This window comes from Salvelinus sp. IW2-2015, linkage group LG8 (assembly GCF_002910315.2).
Source record: "Salvelinus sp. IW2-2015 linkage group LG8, ASM291031v2, whole genome shotgun sequence".
Classification (NCBI taxonomy): Eukaryota; Metazoa; Chordata; class Actinopteri; order Salmoniformes; family Salmonidae; genus Salvelinus; species Salvelinus sp. IW2-2015.
Genome location: NC_036848.1, coordinates 12,426,548 through 12,444,737, shown reverse-complemented (window position 1 = coordinate 12,444,737; position 18,190 = coordinate 12,426,548). Strand labels below are relative to the sequence as shown.

Below are 18,190 nucleotides of genomic sequence, written 5' to 3'. Positions count from 1 at the left end.
CTGTATTGTTTTTGGTGAGTTTCATATTTATTAAACATGTGGAACTCATGTTTAAGTACGCTGCGCCTTGGTCCATTCATTCAGATGAACGTGACAATTAGACTTGAAATTCTTATTTGAAACAGCTCTCTTTAGAAAACGAGAGCAYTATTCCATATTCATACAGAGAACCACAATGAAAGTCACAGCCACCAATGAAGAGGTGATGCAGACATCTTTTCACTAGTCAACACAAGGACACATTGCCTTGTAACCATACAGCTGAAACAACATGAGATGTTATGCTGTCATATGCTTGACACAGATCGTCATTGTCAGATGTGTTGAACTTTCCATTGAAATGTCCCCAAGTTCATATTCGGCACCTTTTGAATGGACCACATAGCCTTGTCTTTGTGTCAAAATGCAAGTGCTATTCATAAGCTGTATTTGAGATGGAGAAAAGACTGAAAATAAAAGATTCTACCCTATGCTAAACCACATTCATCAACCTTCAAGTCTTTTAGAGATGGCGGTAAACATAACGTGTTTCATTAAATGTCATGGATTGTTTCCTGTTAAAATGGTGAGAGACACAGCCCAACAGAATGCCTACATTACGAGGCTTTGAAAATATATGTTTCTATGAAGTCTAGAAAGGTTTTGAAGTGTCGTTGACTCTTTAAACTTCAAGGTTTTCATTCCTCTTCTTTATTTGCAAAAGTTTTTAATTTAACATCATGAAAAGATAAACAGAAACACATTATGGAGAAGAGAAATGCAATTTACCAAATAGAATGCACAAGGTACCAACATATTGATAATTTACTACAACAATAGTCCACTTACAATACACATCATTCATAGAGTTTGTGTCATTTAATGCACAGAACAGGCTAACACTTACACCTAGATTCTGTTTATCTCCTGAGGAAGTTGAGACTGCACTGCAGAGAGACATACGACAGTGTAATTCAGAATGCACTGAACTCAGGTGTCTGTTATGATGTCCTGAGCTCAAGCTTTTCCCATTGTTTCAGGTGAAGGATGTTATAGCACATGTTGTGTAAAGTTCAGTGTCCCTATGCTGTGAGCCAAGCTAGTCCATCTAGTGGAGCTAGACTAGGCCCCCTGGTGGAGCTAGACTAGGCCCCCTGGTGGAGCTAGACTAGGCCCCCTGGTGGAGCTAGGCTAGGCCCCCTGGTGGAGCTAGGTTCCCTGGTGGCACTTGACTAGGCCCCATGGTGGAGCTACAGTAGACTAGGCCCCCTGTTGGTAGGGTGTGCCAGAGCTACAGCTAGCTGTAGTGGAGTCATCAGAGATCTTCCTAGAGGAGGTGTTGACAGACTTGACAGATGGAGAGCGGTGCACCAACTGGTTCTGCTTGGTCTTGCTGCCCATCGTCATGGAGCGGCTCCAATCTAAACCGGGTTAAAGGTAAAAATGAAGCAACTTCAGGAACACTCTCTATGAACCATATTTACATTTACTTTTGAGTCATTTAGCAGACAAACTGCTCGGAGGTCCCTCGACTGTACCTGAGTAGTCATTGAGCCTGAATCGGCCACAGCACAGATGGATCCTCCACTGCTTCCTCACATTCTCTTTCATCAGGCAGTGGAAGACAAAGATAAAGAACCCTGAAACATAGACAGAGAGAAAAAGAGAAGCCCCATTATCTCCTGTCTCTCTCTCCGCCTGCCTGCTTACTTGCCTCTCGCTCTCGCTCTCTCTTTCTTCCATACCTTCTTGCACAATAGACACCATTATATTGGTCCCCTTACCTTGCAGACTGTTGAGGACAGAGAAGAGGTAGAGCATAGGGACCCTGGCTGGTCCCCAGGTAAAGAAGGCTATTGGCCAGGTGAGACCCAATAGGAAGGTGAGACTGGCCACCGCTCTCAAATCATGCATGGCACAGTGCTTGTTTCCTGTTGCTGCAGGCTTATTGGTCTGCATGTGGCGAATTTGGACCAGAACCACAATGAACACGACCACGTTAAAAACCAGGACCAGCAGCACGAAAGACACGACCGTGACGTAGAAGAAAACATTACTCTGTATCCAACAGCTGAGAAAGGGAGTGGGAGAGAGAGAGATGATTAATAACATGGATGTGATGAACTGCCACACACCCCTATCAATAACCTGTATCAGTAACACTGGTCAACTGGCCGTGCAGCACACTCACAATGGCTCAGAGCCCTGTAGAGAGTCAAGCGAGGCCTCAGATAGAACACTGCCATAGGCATCCTTCTCTATGGCCAGGACCAGGCAGACAATCACCAGAGGAATGCCTGTGTGGAGACAGAGAACTTTACCTCTTCATTCTATTCCCTCATCAAACATGGTCAGCTAATCCGTTAGATCAGGGCCTGTGTAAACGTTTCAAACACTGACTACAATACAAAAGCGTTGAAAAGGAAAGTAAATCACTGTCATTTACCTTGAATTGATTTATCTTTTCTTTTTTTCTCGACTCAAGGCTCTCAACACATATTTCAATGTTATTCCGATACAAGCAAATATAAAAAGATAATTGTAGTCATACAATTCTTACTCTAAAAGATTTTAATACAAGTGTCCTTATTTTGCTTCAGACTGCCTTACCCCAGCCGAGGGCGCAGAACTTGTGGATGTAGAAGGGGACATAGACGTTGAAGACCTTGACCAGAGCGAAGTACATGTGGACGGCCTCCAGGCCCATCCAGGTGAATGAGGCTAACAGYAAGTAGTGCAGRGTGGCTGCCGTGCTGATGCAGAGACCGTAGCTGCCGAAGGAGGACAGCCAGGAGTCCAGCAGGAAGACTAGGTTCAGGCACAGCAGAGCCACAGAAAGGTTGATGAGGATCTTAGATGGGTAGTCGCTACGCAGCTTCCTTTGACGGAGTGGAAGAGAGCGAGAGAGAGCGAGCGAGAGAGCGAGAGAGAGAGAGGAGAGCGAGAGAAGAGAGAGAGAGAGAGAGAGAGAGAGAGAGAGAGAGAGAGAGAGAGAGAGAGAGAGAGAGAGAGAGAGAGAGAGAGAGAGAGAGAGAAGAGAGAGCCGAGAAGAGAGAGAGAGAGAGAGAGAGAGAGAGAGAGAGAGAGAGAGAGAGAGAGAGATGAATGGAAAGAGGGTGAGAATGAGAAGAATAGTGTGAGTGGCAGATGAAGCACAGGAGGAAATAAGCCAATGACACAGAGAGAAAGGAGGAGAGATGGAGAATGTGATGTGAAAGGCTACAGAAAAGTAGAGAACATAGTGTGTAGTAATATCACCAAATAGTCTGCCCTGTCTGTCCCATCCATGAATCTGCCTCCTTGACTATCTGTCCGGATGCTGACTTACTCAAAGACCACGTAGGTGAGTAGGCTGATGCCCAGGAAGATGGAGGACACACCACAGCCCAGGTAAGAGATGACCGTTAGGATCTCCTGGTCAGCCTCACTGATAGGAGTCCTGGACACATCCTGTAGGACACCACAGAGGTCAAAGGTCAATAGGAGCCTCATATCAGTCCAGATGCAGTGCACTAATGTCTTTTGTTTCCCTCAGTCGACAACAAAGATGACTCACCAGGAGCACGCCGAAATGGGTCAGGTGGTAGCATTGGCAGGTGGTCTGATAAGCGGAGGTGGTTGGAAGTGTCTCACAGCCGTTGCTGTCCCATCCACCGCTCCCATTGTTCTTCTGGAAGTCCCAGTATACACACTCCACCTTGTCGTTTTTCTGTTGGGGAAGCAAAGGGTGCAGCTAGTCAGGCTCTAAAGCAGAATCATCACTARGTTCAGTGGTAAGATGAAGCTATTTTTCATTCCTCACCTCTTTAGGCTTGAGGTGACGAAGTGTCACCACCACGGGATCCCTGAGGTTGCTGACATTGCTGTTGTTGACACTGGCAGACACCACATAACTATTCAGCGTCCAGTTGATTGCTGGGTCCTGTGAATGATCATAAAACTTTAACACTGAACTACTGTACATTTGCTGCAAGCTTTCCTTCGAAATAAGTAAACCATCCTTCATAGTTTCCTGCAGTCAAGTGACCACATCGCCCTCTAGTGGCCTCATGGGTGGAACGTTATTAATYTTGTTCATCATTTCCAAAATTACTTTTAAAACGTTTTTAAATTATATATATTTCAGTTTTCTGTGATATATATTAAGTGTAATATTGGGATGCAAACTCAAAATGTAATACATTTCAACTCTATATCTGACATGGTACAGGTGTCTTCTTTTTTTAAGCCATAACCTTGTGTGTGAGGTGTATACTTTTGTTTCAAAGTAGATTTTTTTAAGACTACCAAGAKACACTCTGTGTGACCCTGATTTAGTCCACTGAAGTAAAAGGTTATTAATTAACCAAAAACCATGATGCACCTCATACGTTGTTTACGACAGCAAGCCATTCTTAACCAGGTACCTTGAAAAGCTCCTGTATGCCATAGAAGTGGAACTGAACTCTCTTTTTTTTGTTTCCCTGGGGGAAGAAGTTGTGAAGGGACTGCGGAAGGGAGATMGACGCGACTGTGCCATCACAAGGCCGACTCAGGAATGTCTGGTTGACAAAGGTCTATAAAAGAAAGTGGTGTACAAATAATCAAAACGCATGTACAATAATTTATTCAAGTGGACAAATATAACTAAATTTCATCATGGAACTAATGGTCCTTGTTCATTGCACCACAATGACAACAATGGACACGTGTTGGAATAAACAATGTTCTTGTAAAGCAATGTCCTTGTTTCTGTAAATCGTCATAAGTTCATTACTATTTGCTGTTTCAGCACAGTTGAAATGAATGCTACAGATGTAGGATCTTAATTTGATCACCCTGTTGCAGGAGAGCTTTTCTGCAATGCAGGAAATGTAAAAACTTGTAATGTCCACATAATAATTCACATTTGCTGTTATGCAGGATTATGTATCTTTTCCTTTTTCCATATAACATCTACATGTGTCATACATTTCTCTGTTCACTTAAGGACATGTCCTCATTTAGATGGAATAAAAACAGTCCAGTTAATCATGTKATTTATTTTTGGTAAGGAAGGGCTCAGTATATCACAGGGAGCAAAAAAGAACAGAACATTTATATTGACATATTGACAGGACAGTTATTTGGTTGCACTGCTGGAGCATGGACACTGTAACTCTGAGTTGTGATACTCACTGTCTCCCAGTCAAAGCCAGAATGTGCTTGATCAGACAATAGGGTCATGTTACAATTTTACCTCTGGATCAAGGCCAGTCGAAAACGAGGAGACACCAAACGTGAGGCCCTGGAACTGCTCGGGATCTACGTTGATCATGGAGAGGGCCAGGGAAGGGACGGTCACATTTAYTGACTCCTCAGGGAAATCCATCTGGTCCCCAATGCTGTCTGTGATACCCAGAATTCTGTTGGGAACATGATGGAAAATGTGAGTGACAGATTTGTCTTAAAGAACAGCAGAGGAGGAGGAAAATACACAGGTGACATCAGAAAATGAGGAAAAATTACATTAAATCTTGCAACCATATTCCCTCTCCCCATTGCCCCTTCCCCTTACTCGTTGGCGACCYCTGACAGGTCAGAATTGGACACCAGGATGTCAGCGATGATGTTGACAATATCCCCGCCGAGCTGAGGGGTCACTGTGCTGACCCACAGAACCTCATCCAGCTTCTGGACCACGGTGGCCACCTGAGAGTCACTCAGGTCCCCCTCGTCACCCAGGAGGTTCTTAATCYTGTCCACCACATCTGCTGAGTTGTCTGGGAGGAAAGGACACAAAGTCCAATGTTATGTAACACACTGCACTTTGGAATATTTCAATATAATACTACTGAAAAACACAYGGGAAGAGGCTAGGGAAGAACATGCATGCCATAGCTACAGAACAATACATAACAAATGACTGTTATTTCACCAAAACATAGTGACTGGTATTTAGACTGCACAAGGCACTTACTTGCTGTGACGGTGACTTTATCCAGATCAGAGATGGTGATTACCGGCTTGCATGCCTTCAGGTTTGGCTTAGCCCATTTGGCTTTCTCAGTCACTCCATCTAACTCACTAAAAGGAAGAAGGGGGCCAGGAGAAAAAGAGATGAAGGTGAAATGAGCAGAAGACGAGAGGACCAGTCTTGTCTTGTTCTGATCTGTAGTCAATAACCAATTTGTTACTATTTTGCATAATTGCACACCTCTTTTTACGATGATCAAAAACAAAGATCTTGTGTATTGACATTTCAGGGAGAAGGGTGTACTACGGAGGCATCATGGGAAACATAAGTCAAAGGGCTCAAAGGGCTTTCTTTCAATTATAGGTGATGATCCTTTTCTTTCGCCTTCAATGTTTACTTCCTGCAGTAAACCTTCCCCTGGTAGGCTTAATAAACATTGACATAATGTATCACTGCTTGCATAATACACGCTAGGACAATGTTTCACTCTGACACCAGAGGCGTTCCGTCCACCCAATTCAATTGAAGGAAATMTATTCTTGCTTGATTGCTCGCACTGAGTGTTCCACCAGTGTCATCTCTGTGACTGAGTGATTGTGTGCACATAGGTAAGAGCGTGTGTGACAGGGTTGCACTGTGTCTAGAAGACATTTGAAGGATCTCTTCGCTGAGCCGTCTCTATGGCAACAGGTGATTTTACCCATAGAAATATGATTTTGCKCTCTGACCGTAGTCACAGCTCTGCTATTGAACAGGTTAAAAGACATATTCTGAACCCTCAGAAAGACGTATAGCGCTAAGATGATTCAGCAAGAATAYAGCTTTTGAATAAAGCTAACAAGATCTACCAAACCATGGAATATAATGCACATCATTTTATTTCACAGTATCTACTATATAAACCACCATTTATGGTACTCCCACCATCATCACTACAGCCATGAGATTTTCCGACCCCAATTAACAAGCATTATTGCAAATGTAACGTTAGCTGGGCCTTTCACCATTTCCTGGAAGCCCTTGATCCACGGTTCTTCTCACAGATCATAGTTTTTGTCATCTGGACCTCTGTGATTGGCCATTTATACACGCCCCAGAAACTCTCATGGGTGTCCTTATGGCAGCTCCCAGGATCTGGAGAGGAGAAAATAGGTTAATAAGTCAGGCACGTTCCGTCCTCCTTTCTCTCTTTCCTCCTTTCCTCTCTTTCTTTCTTTCTTTCTTTCTTTCTTTCTTTCTTTCTTTCTTTCTTTCTTTCTTTCTTTCTTTCTTTCTTTCTTTCTTTCTTTCTTTCTTTCTTTCTTTCTTTCTATATTTCTTTCTCTCTCTCTCGCTCTTTCTTTCTTTCTTTCTTCCATGCCTCCCTCCTGAAGGTATGATCTGAGAAAGTATGATTGGTGACAGCAGTTGGGTGGACACCATTCATTCACTCTAATATAGATCCGAAAATCGAATACAGATGGAGGAACGGTCAAAGGTCAGCCATACTGTACCTATATGTGAAACGTGGACATCTCTGCGGTCAACCTGGATCTCTTCATCAACATGGTTCCCAGACAGAAGGTCAGTGATGAGTGTTTGAGTGGTCGTGACGTTACGTGCATCAGCATCCTCAACCTGGAAGGTACATCTAAACCTACAGACAAAATGTGGGATGAAAACCCAAAACCAACCTGGCAACCAACCTGGGGCCGCAGGTAGCCTAGTGGTTAGAGTGTTGGGCCAGTAACCGAAAGGCTGCTGGATTGAATCCTGAGCTGACAAGATAAACATCTGTCGTTCAGCCTCTGAACAAGGCAGTTAGCCTGGTAGACTGTCATTGTAAATAAGAYTTTGAAGTTAACTGACTTGCCTAGTTAAATAAAAGGTCAATTTAAAAAAACAGATTCAGTAAAAAAATGGTTACTGAAATGTCAACAGCATACTAAAACAAGTTGGGGAAAAAACAAAACACAACATGTTGGTATCAATATCTATCAAGTCTACATAACAAAATGGCAACTGTTTTTTGCCATTTAAAAAAAAATCTCTTACCTTTTTATTATCTCTTACCTTTTTTATCATCTCTTAACTTTTTGTTTATCATCTCTTAACTTATTTATCATCTCTTTCCATTTTGATCATCTCTTAACTTTTTTTATCATCTCTTTCCATTTTTATAATCTCTTAACTTTGTTATCATCTCTTAACTTTGTTATCATCTCTTACCTTTTCTCATGTCTCAGCTCAGCAGTCTAACAGAGAAGACACCACAATTAAATATGCACTATACATCTTACTTAACCAAACACAATTCATGGCTTGTGGGCAATAAATTGTTTACTCATATTGAAAGCCATAAACTTACAGTGTGGTAATAAAGATTATGCACATTCATTTTGGCAAATGTATAACTGGTTCCTTACTGCTGCGATTATGATTCAATGTAGTTACACCCTAAATCAATTTCCATTGTTGATACAATCATCTTTTTAAAAACAGCCTCACCATCTCCAGTTCTTGAATCTTTTTATGATCATTGACTCTACAACAAAAACACATGGAACAAGCCCCCGTTAAAAGGCACACCTCAGGGTCTTGTTTTTCTTATGCTACACAACATGTCATAATGTAGGTAATGCCAGGACTTACTTATAAGTCGAGTTTAAAATATTGATGTTTAATACGTTCATCTGGGCTTTCCCAAGCTTTCTCTGAACCTGTAACCCAGACAAAAAGACGCTGTATCGACCGTTAGGCTGAAGAGAATGTTATTATACGTTTCTCATCCTCCAGTGCTTCTTACCCACTTCTGAATGGTCTCCCCTGGGTCGTTGCCAGTTACAGTAGTTGTCATATTCAGTTTCATATTAACTCTGTAGAAGGTGGATGCAATGCCTAATAACAGCATAACAGTGGAAATGATTGTACATTTGAACAGCCTTCATCTCTCAACCTAGAGGTCTTACACCTATGGAAAATAAACTTATTTCAGAGTCACTGATATTTTTCTATGAAAATTTTGTAGCGTTAGCAGACAGGTAATCAAATCTGTCGTATTGGCTGACCTGGTTTTGTTGAGTTGAAGTCTAAAGATTCTCTGGTTGTAGACAGGCCAGTGGGATTTGCAGGCACTCCAATGGATGGTTGCGGTGTCTCTGTAGAAGTGCCAGGGTCTACAGACAAGAAAGGAACCAGCTTCTTTAGAATAGATTGGTGAAAATGTAATGGAAGCCAATTTCAGGTCAACCTTAGTGCATAGCAGTTAAGCATTTCTATTTTATGAAAGAATTGTGTCACCAGATGCAGTAGTGGTGGTTGGTGAGCCAGTAGTAGTTCTGGTTGGTGAGCCAGTAGTAGTTCTGGTTGGTGAGCCAGCAGTGGTGCTGGTTGGTGAGCCAGCAGTGGTGCTGGTTGGTGAGCCAGCAGTAGTCTATGAGTGAGCCAAGCGAATGGTAGCTGTTGGTGAGCCAGCAGTGGTGCTGGTTGTGAGCCAGCAGTGTGCTGGTTGGTGAGCCAGCAGTGTTCTGGTTGGTGAGCCAGCAGTGGTGTGGCATGGTTGGTGAGCCAGCAGTGGTGCTGGTTGGTGAGCCAGCATGGTGCTGGTTGGTGAGCCAGCAGTGTGCTGGTTGGTGAGCCAGCAGTGGTGCTGGTTGGTGAGCCACCAGTGGTGCTGGTTGGTGAGCCAGCAGTGGTGCTGATGGTGAGCAGCAGTGGTACTGGTTGGTGCAAGCCCAGCCAGGGTGCTGGTTGTAGCCAGCAGTTTCCCTGGGGTGGCAGTTAAACATCAAGCCAAACAATCAGAACAAATTTACAACAATGAAAAAAAAAAAAACAAAATAGATACCCACAATCTCATATCATCCAATACTAACAAACAATCCACCAAGAAGATGACCAGCATGAATGTTCCCTGGTTGGTGAGCCAGCAGTGGTGCTGGTTGGTGAGCCAGCAGTGGTTCTGGTTGGTGAGCCAGCAGTGGTGCTGGTTGGTGAGCCAGCAGTGGTGTTGGTGTCAGTGGGAGGAGAAGCTGTTACGTTGGGGAAAGCCCCTGTGAGGAATGAGCAAGATATTACACAACGGTGTGCATAACAGCATGCAAAAATGTGAATGTGCAATCCATTTGCATCCATGTGCATGTGTGGGCATGCTATTTGTATGTGTATATGTGAATATATACAGTACCAGTCAAAAGTTTGGACACACCTACTCATTCAAGGGTTTTTCTTWATTTTTTTACTATTTTCTARATTGTAGAATAACAGTGAAGACATCAAAACTATGACATAACACATATGGAATCATGTAGTAACCAAAAAAGTGTTCAACAAATCAAAATATATTTTAGATTTGAGATTCTTTAAAGTTGCCACCCTTTGCCTTGATGACAGCTTTGCACACTCTTGCGCTTTCTCCCAACAAGCTTCATGAGGTAGTCACCTGGAATGCATTTCAATTAACAGGTGTGCATTGTTAAAAGTTCATTTGTGGAATTTCTTTCTTCTTAATGCATTTGAGCCAATCAGTTGTGTTGTGACAAGGTAGGGGTGGTATACAGAAGATAGCTATATTTGGTAAAAGACCAAGTCCAAATTATCGCAAGAACAGCTCAAATAAGCAAAGAGAAATGACAGTCCATCATTACTTTAAGACATGAAGGTCAGTCAATACGGAAAATTTCAAGAACTTTGAAAGTTTCTTCAAGTGCAGTTGCAAAAACCATCAAGCTCTATGATGAAACTGGATCTCATGAGGACCACCACAGGAAAGGAAGACCCAGAGTTACCTCTGTTGCAGAGGATACGTTCATTAGAGTTACCAGCCTCAGAAATTCCAGCCCAAAGAAATACTTCAGAGAGTTCAAGTAACAGACACATCTCAGCATCAACTGTTCAGAGGAGACTGATTGAATCAGGCCTTCATGGTCGAATTGCTGCAAAGAAACCACTACAAAGGACAAAAAAGAGCAGAAGAGACTTGCTTGGGCCAAGAGGCATGAACAATGGACATTAGACTGGTGAAAATCTGTCTTTTGGTCTGATGAGTTCAAATTTGAGATTTTTGGTTCCAACCGCCATGTCTTTGTGAGACACAGAGTAGGTGAACGGATGATCTCCGCATGTGTGGTTCCCACTGTGAAGCATGGTGGAGGAGGTGTGATGGAGCGGGGGTGCTTTGCTGGTGACACTGTCTGTGATTTATTTAGAATTCAAGGCCCACTTAACCTGCATGGCTATCACAGCATTCTGCAGCGATTTGACATCCCATTTGGTTTGCGCTTGGTGTGACTATCATTTGTTTTTCAACAGGACAATGACCCAACACACCTCCAGGCTGTGTAAGGGCTATTTGACCAAGAAGGAGAGTGATGGAGTGGATGGAGTGTATCAGATGACCTGGCCTCCACAATCACCCGACCTCAACCCAATTGAGATGGTTAGGGATGAGTTGGACCGTAGAGTGAAGGAAAATCAGCCAACAATTGCTCAGCATATGTGGGAACTGCTTCAAGACTGTTGGAAAAGCATTCCAGGTGAAGCTGGTTGAGAGAATGCCAAGAGTGTGCAAAGCTGTCATCAAGGCAAAGGGTGGCTACTTTGAAGAATCTCAAATCTCAAATATATTTTGATTTGTTCAACACTTTTTTGGTTACTACATGATTCCATATGTGTTTTTCATACTTTTGATGTCTTCACTATTATTCTATATGTATAAAATATAAAATAGTAAAAATAAAGAAAAACTCTTGAACAGCTAGGTGTGTCCAAACTTTTGACTGGTACTGTATGTGTGTGTATGTGTATGCGTGTGTGTCTACCCACCTATGGGGCGTACACTGAGGCTGCTGGGGTCTGCAATAAGGGTGACTRGGCCAGAGTTGAAGGCTACACTCAGCTTTCCAAAGATCTCATTCTGGGCCACTCCAACATCAGTCTCAGGACTAACACTCACATAGACCAGACAGCTGACACTATGGAGAGAGACACTACAGTGAAGCAACACAACATCAGACTAGAAACTATAATGTCCATTATGCATCCTCATGCTGGCATACTATTGACTTTCCTGAGGAAGATTACTTATGCATTCTCCTCGTACCACTGGTCAGAAGTTGAGTTGAACTTAATTTGAATTTTTCTTGATTCCTGGAAACAGACACATATTTATGATTTTAGTTCTAACTTGTAAGGTCTCTTAATTACAATTCTCCTACTTGTTCATGAGTTTACCTCTCCCCTCGTCTGTAACCTGACAAAAGGGTTTACGATGAAAGCCTGTCTGACAGTTTCCTGCCTGTCCTGTTGAATAACAACGTTATCTGGAGTCCTTCAGTGCTGTCCCTATCAGCACGGTGCTTCTCTGAGGATATTGCAATCCTCATTATGGAAAATCAAAATGAGGCACTGGATAGTGACGTACCTGAGCTTTCTCTGTGTCTCGCACACTAGGATTATAGCCCACTTGACAGATCTGGCTGTGTGGGAACACAGATAACACTAGAGATTAGACGAAGGGGCATGTGTCCACACAGTGTTCATTTCAATGTTCTAGGTTGCTTCAACACACACATACACACGTCATCTATATTCACACAAGATGTGATGTATGTTAAAATAACAATTGCATCCAACCGACTGTTGAAAGTCTAGACAGTGTTGTTCTTTATGTTAGTTTCTCATATAGACATGGCTTCGCTATAGTACACGCACATACAAGCACCCACAAACATACACGCACACTTGCACACACGTACGCACATACGCATGCACATACAAAAACACCCCCCCCCATTCGAGCAATGCTGTACATTGTATTCCAATGGACAAATCCGTTCAATTGACACATAAAACTACCTTGGAGACGACACAAAGATGTCACGCACAGAAATGTTCCCAGGAAATATGGTCCCCAGCTGATGGAAAATGACAAAAGAGACAAATAGGGTTCATATTCAACTGGGATTGAATATCATGGCACCTTTATGAAATGGAAAAAGCAATCCTTTATCACATTRTTCTTACCCATATGCGTATGATGTCCTCTGGGGAATTGACAGACTTGTCAAGAGGGTGCCGTTGTGCTATGACGACCTTCATTTGAATTTTGAACATTGACCATGCTGGGAAAGGTGACCGAGACAATCCAACCGGAGAAGACAGGGCATTAACCAGATATTCCATTATAGAAATCACATACAGATGTTCCCTCACATTACCTACAGATGTTCCCTCACACATTATATCAAGAGGATGAAATCTCCCTACTTACTCAAAGAATACATATTTTGTCACAATCCTTTTTACCCCTTTACTGTACATTTGTTCAGTGGGGCCCTTTGAATAGAATAGAATCGTGCCCAGGGCTGCCTTTCTCAATAGGACTCAAAATAGAATACAGTAGAAGACAATAAGTACGGAAGCTAACCACACTGGAGGCTAGTGTCATCTTCAGGTAGGCAGCTCTGGTAGTCCCAGTCGCGGGTGTCCCAGCTCACCACGTTCCCATCGGCACAGCTATGGGCCCTCACCTCCTCAGCCGTCTGCTCCCGRCCCCACATCCTGAACAGGCTGATGTCCCCCAGAAAGTTCTTCCCATCCTCAAACTCCATCACCCCATCTACTATGTTATGGGACACCCCCAGGGTCAGGGTGCCATTGTGGGCCAGTTGCCGGGGCAGGCTAGCGTTAACGTGGGCGTCCAGGCGACTGCTCCCATTGATGTAGAGCCTGAGCCTCTCTGAGTTGCTGGACCAGGTGAGGCAGATGTTTTGCCAGTGTTCCAGGGGCAGGTTCTCTGGTACCGACCACTCCTGCCCAAACAGCCATGCCACCAGGAGCCCTACCCGGCCTGCAAGCCCCAGCTCTACCTGCCTCTCGCCAGGCGCCTTGTACACAAAGCCGGTCCACTCAGGCGTCATGATCTTCTGGCACAGGTGCACACACACACTGAGTTCTTCCAGGGGGGGCATTACACACTCCTTACCCAGCTGCCACATACATGGACGGCCCAAGAACACCGCCTTCCTACCCCACAGGCTGGGGCTCGGAGAGCCTGGCACAAACACAGAACCAACGTCACACACTGACATTGGACATTTTGGGGACAATTGGACAAAACCTCCTCTAGTGGAGTTCAGTCTTCAGCCATAATGCATTCTATTGACACTACTTTTACACTAGCATTTATACAATTGCTTCATAATCACTTAATTAAATATTGGTATGTGACCAATACAATTTGATTTGATTTATTTATGGCCATACCGGAACATGGAAGACAGGTGGTTGCCAGTACACACAAACACACTGTCATGAAACAGGGCCTCCTGGCAGAATCCATCACCAGTCTAAAACAAAAGAGGAATATCTCTCCATGTAAATATCATGTCAGAAAAGGGGAACAGTGAAGTCTATCTGCAAATAGAACCGTTATCAGACAAGAGTACAATATACAGTACCAGTCAAAAGTTTGGACACACTTACTCATTCAAGGGTTTTTCTTTATTTTACTATTTTCTATATTGTAGAATAATTGTGAAGACATCAAAACTATTAAATGGAATCATGTAGTAACCAAAAAAGTGTTAAACACATCAAAATATATTTGAGATTTGAGATTCTTCAATGTAGCCACCCTTTACCTTGATGACAGCTTRYCACTCTTGGCGTTRTCTCAGCTTCACCTGGAASGCTTTTCCAACAGTCTTGAAGGAGTTCCAACTTGTTGGCTACTTTTCCTTCACTCTACGGTCCAACTCATCCCAAACCATCTCAATTGGGTTGAGGTCGGGTGATTGTGGAGGCCAGGTTATCTGATGCAGCACTCCATCACTCTCCTTCTTGGTCAAATAGCCCTTACACAGCCTGGAGGTGTGTTGGGTCATTGTCCTGTTGAAAAACAAATGATAGTCCCACTAAGCGCAAACCAGATGGGATGGCGTATCGCTTCAGAATGCTGCGGTAGCCATGCTGGTTAAGTGTGCCTTGAATTCTAAATAAATCACAGACAGTGTCACCAGCAAAGCACCCCCGCTCCATCACACCTCCTCCTCCATGCTTCACGGTGGGAACCACAAATGCAGAGATCATCCGTTCACCTACTCTGTGTCTCACAAAGACATGGCGGTTGGAACCAAAATCGGAAATTTGGACTCATCAGACCAAAAGACAGATTTCCACCAGTCTAATGTCCATTGGTCGTGTTTCTTGGCCCAAGCAAGACTTCTTATTTGTGTACTTTAGTAGTGGTTTCTTTGCAGCAATTCGACCATGAAGGACTGATTCACGCAGTCTCCTCTGAACAGTTGATGTTGAGATGTGTCTGTTACTTGAACTCTGTGAAGCATTTATTTGGGCTGCAGTCTGAGGTGCAGTTAACTTTAATGAACTTATCCTCTGCAGCAGAGGTAACTCTGGGTCTTCCTTTCCTGTGGCGACCCTCATGAGAACCAGTTCCATCATAGCACTTGATGGTTTTTGCGACTGAACTTGAAGAAACTTTCAAAGTTCTTGAAATTTTCCAGATTGACTGACCATCATTTCTTTTTTTCCCCTTCTATTATTCTTTATTAATTTTTTTATTAACCCCTCCACCGCCCCCCCTCTTCGGAGGACAAATATCTTTTTTTGCAACATATATATATGTAAATATACAGTATATATGTCTTAAAGTAATGATGTATTGTCGTTTCTCTTTGCRTATTTGAGATGTTCTTGCCATACTATGGACTTGGTCTTTTACCAAATAGGGCTATCTTATGTATACCACCCTTACCTTGTGATTGGTTCAAACGCATTAAGGAAAGCAATTCCACAAATGTACTTTTAACGAGGCACACCTGTTAATTGAAAAGCATTCCAGGTGCCTATCTTTTTTGGTTACTACATGATTCCATATGTGTTATTTCACATTTTTGATGTCTTTGCTATTAATCTACAATGTAGAAAAATGGTAAATGYTAAAAARGGTAAAAWATTWAGAAAAACCCTGGAATGAGTAGGTGTGTCCAAACTTGACTGGTACTGTACATGCAAACAACACTATGACTTACCTGTGTCATCCCCCAGTCCAAAAAGCAATGTCCTTCGCCAGATAAAACAAGCAAATTCGAGTTGAATAAACTGTTTCTTACATGTCTATAACACCAAATGGAAGGTTAAGAGAAAAAGATTGACCTCCTGGGATAATAGTCTTTGTTGAATGAGGGAGACTATAATGTCTTTCTCTTTAAGAAGACCTGCACGCCCTCTCCTTTTGTWCCCTGGCTTACTTATTAATCAGACACAGAGCAATAAACATAACTAAGGCAACGGAGGGCAGATTGACCATGATATCTACAACTTTAGTTCTTCAAATATGGAAATACGTATATACAAATTCTACRCAACTTAGAATTCTACTCAATGTATGTGAAAGGCTTTGGGTGAATGGTTTTGGGTGATTTACTTGGTCCTGTCACTATATTCTGACTATAACACATGTTCCTGTTGATTGGTATGGAGCTAACAGACAGACKTGTCCAGAGAATCAGTAAGGAGTGTTGGGAAACTGACTGGTGCCTTGACATCTTATACACCGTGTGTTTCTAATCCTGGGTGCTGATTGGTTAAAACCGCATTCCAGACGGTGTCTATTCCACAAGTTACCACCTGCTAAATCTATGACCTTAAAATGCCTATTTACTCTGTTCCATCTGACTGCGCAATCCACTGTCTCATCAACTCAGCCAGGCAATTTATATACTAGATCTACATTGTAAAAAGCATCTAGGCATTATCTACCATTTCTTTTAGACTAGCATTTGGTTTTCAACAGTGGAGATTTGTAATAACCTTGCTCTCTGTCTCTCTGAAATTTGCAGCATTGCGTCAGTATTGAAATTTGATCTCCTCTAGCATGTCGTGGTACACACCTTCCACGTCCATCATTATTCTCCATAGAACGCAAAGCCTCTTGTTGATCATCCCTTATGTAATGTACAGAACGTGTGTGTGTATCCGTTACTTATCTAGTCACTTTGCCCTACTATAAGTACATACAGTGCCTTCGGGAAGTATTCAGACCCCTTGACTTTTTCCACATTTTGTTACGWTARAGCCTTATTCTAAAATGGATCAAATAAAAACAAATCTTCAGCAATCTACACACAATACCCCATAATGACAATGTGAAAAACTGTTTTTAGAAATGTTTGCAAATGTATTAAAAATACCTTATTTAAATAACTATTCAGTTCCTTTGCTATGAGACTCAAAATCAAAGTCAGGTGCATCCTGTTTCCATTGATCATCCTTGAGATGTTTCTACAACTTGATTGGAGTCCACCTGTGGTAAATTCAATTGATTGGACATGATTTGGAATGGCCCACACCTGTCTGTATAAGGTCCCACAGTTGACAGTGCATGTCAGAGCAAAAACTAAACCATGAGGTCGAAGGAATTGTCTGTAGAGCTTCGAGATAGGATTGTGTAGAGGCACAGATTTGGGGAAGGGCACCAAAACATTTCTGCAGCATTGAAAGTCCCCTCGAACACAGAGGCCTCCATCATTCTTAAATGGAAGAAGTTTGGAATCACCAAGACTCTAACTAGAGCTGGCTGTCCGGCCAAACTGAGTATTTGGGGGAGAAGGACCTTGGTTAGGGAGGTGACCAAAACCCGATGGTCACTGTGACAGAGCTCCAGAGTTCCTCTGTGGAGATGGGAGATCCTTCCAGACGGACAACCATCTCAGCAGCACTCCACCAATCAGGCCTTTATGGTAMAGTGGCCAATGGTCTGTCTGCCAATGTGATGAAAGAATTAAAAGCTGAAATAAATCATTCTCTCTACTATTATTCTGACATTTCACYTTCTTAAAATAAAGTGGTGATCCTAKATTTTTACTAGGATTAAGTGTCAGGAATTGTGAAAAACTGAGTTTAAATGTATTTGGCTCAGGTGRATGTAAACTTCCGACTTCAACTGTACATGTGGGTAGAATTATTAAAGTCACTTATGCATAAATAATAACAGAGAGTAGCAGCAGCGTAAAATGCAAGCAATGCAGGTGTAGAAGCACGGTGGCTAGGAAAAACTCCCTAGAAAGGCCAAAACCAAGGAAGAAACCTAGAGAGGAACCAGGCTATGAGGGGTGGCCAGTCCTCTTCTGGCTGTGCCGGGTGGAGATTATAACAGATTTTTCAAATGTTCATAAATGACCAGCATGGTCAAATAATGAATATCCACCAGTAAGTTATGGGGTGCAGCAAGTCAGCACCTCAGGAGTAATTGTCAGTTGGCTTTTTAGCAGGTCC

At 42.7% G+C, this 18,190-nt stretch overlaps 1 protein-coding gene and 1 long non-coding RNA gene across 2 annotated transcripts; both read right to left on the bottom strand.

Annotated features, from left to right (window-relative positions):
* Positions 1-1,105: 1,105 nt before the first annotated feature.
* LOC111967429 (adhesion G-protein coupled receptor G4) lies at positions 1,106-8,787 on the bottom strand. The gene is made up of 18 exons (XM_023992440.2): positions 8,700-8,787; positions 8,546-8,613; positions 8,402-8,438; positions 8,123-8,148; positions 7,408-7,550; positions 6,919-7,048; positions 5,918-6,024; positions 5,516-5,720; positions 5,198-5,363; positions 4,386-4,535; positions 3,782-3,901; positions 3,536-3,688; positions 3,308-3,429; positions 2,590-2,858; positions 2,171-2,276; positions 1,764-2,050; positions 1,518-1,619; positions 1,106-1,400 (listed from the first exon to the last, which is right to left on the bottom strand). The coding sequence occupies exons 1-18, from the start codon at positions 8,760-8,762 to the stop codon at positions 1,240-1,242; spliced, it is 2,415 nt and encodes an 804-aa protein (XP_023848208.1). The 5' UTR covers positions 8,763-8,787; the 3' UTR covers positions 1,106-1,239.
* Positions 8,788-9,845: 1,058 nt separating this feature from the next.
* On the bottom strand, positions 9,846-11,860 carry LOC139028079 (uncharacterized). The gene is made up of 2 exons (XR_011480253.1): positions 11,717-11,860; positions 9,846-9,945 (listed from the first exon to the last, which is right to left on the bottom strand). It is a non-coding gene; the product is annotated as an uncharacterized lncRNA (long non-coding RNA).
* Between the last annotated feature and the right edge of the window lie 6,330 nt (positions 11,861-18,190).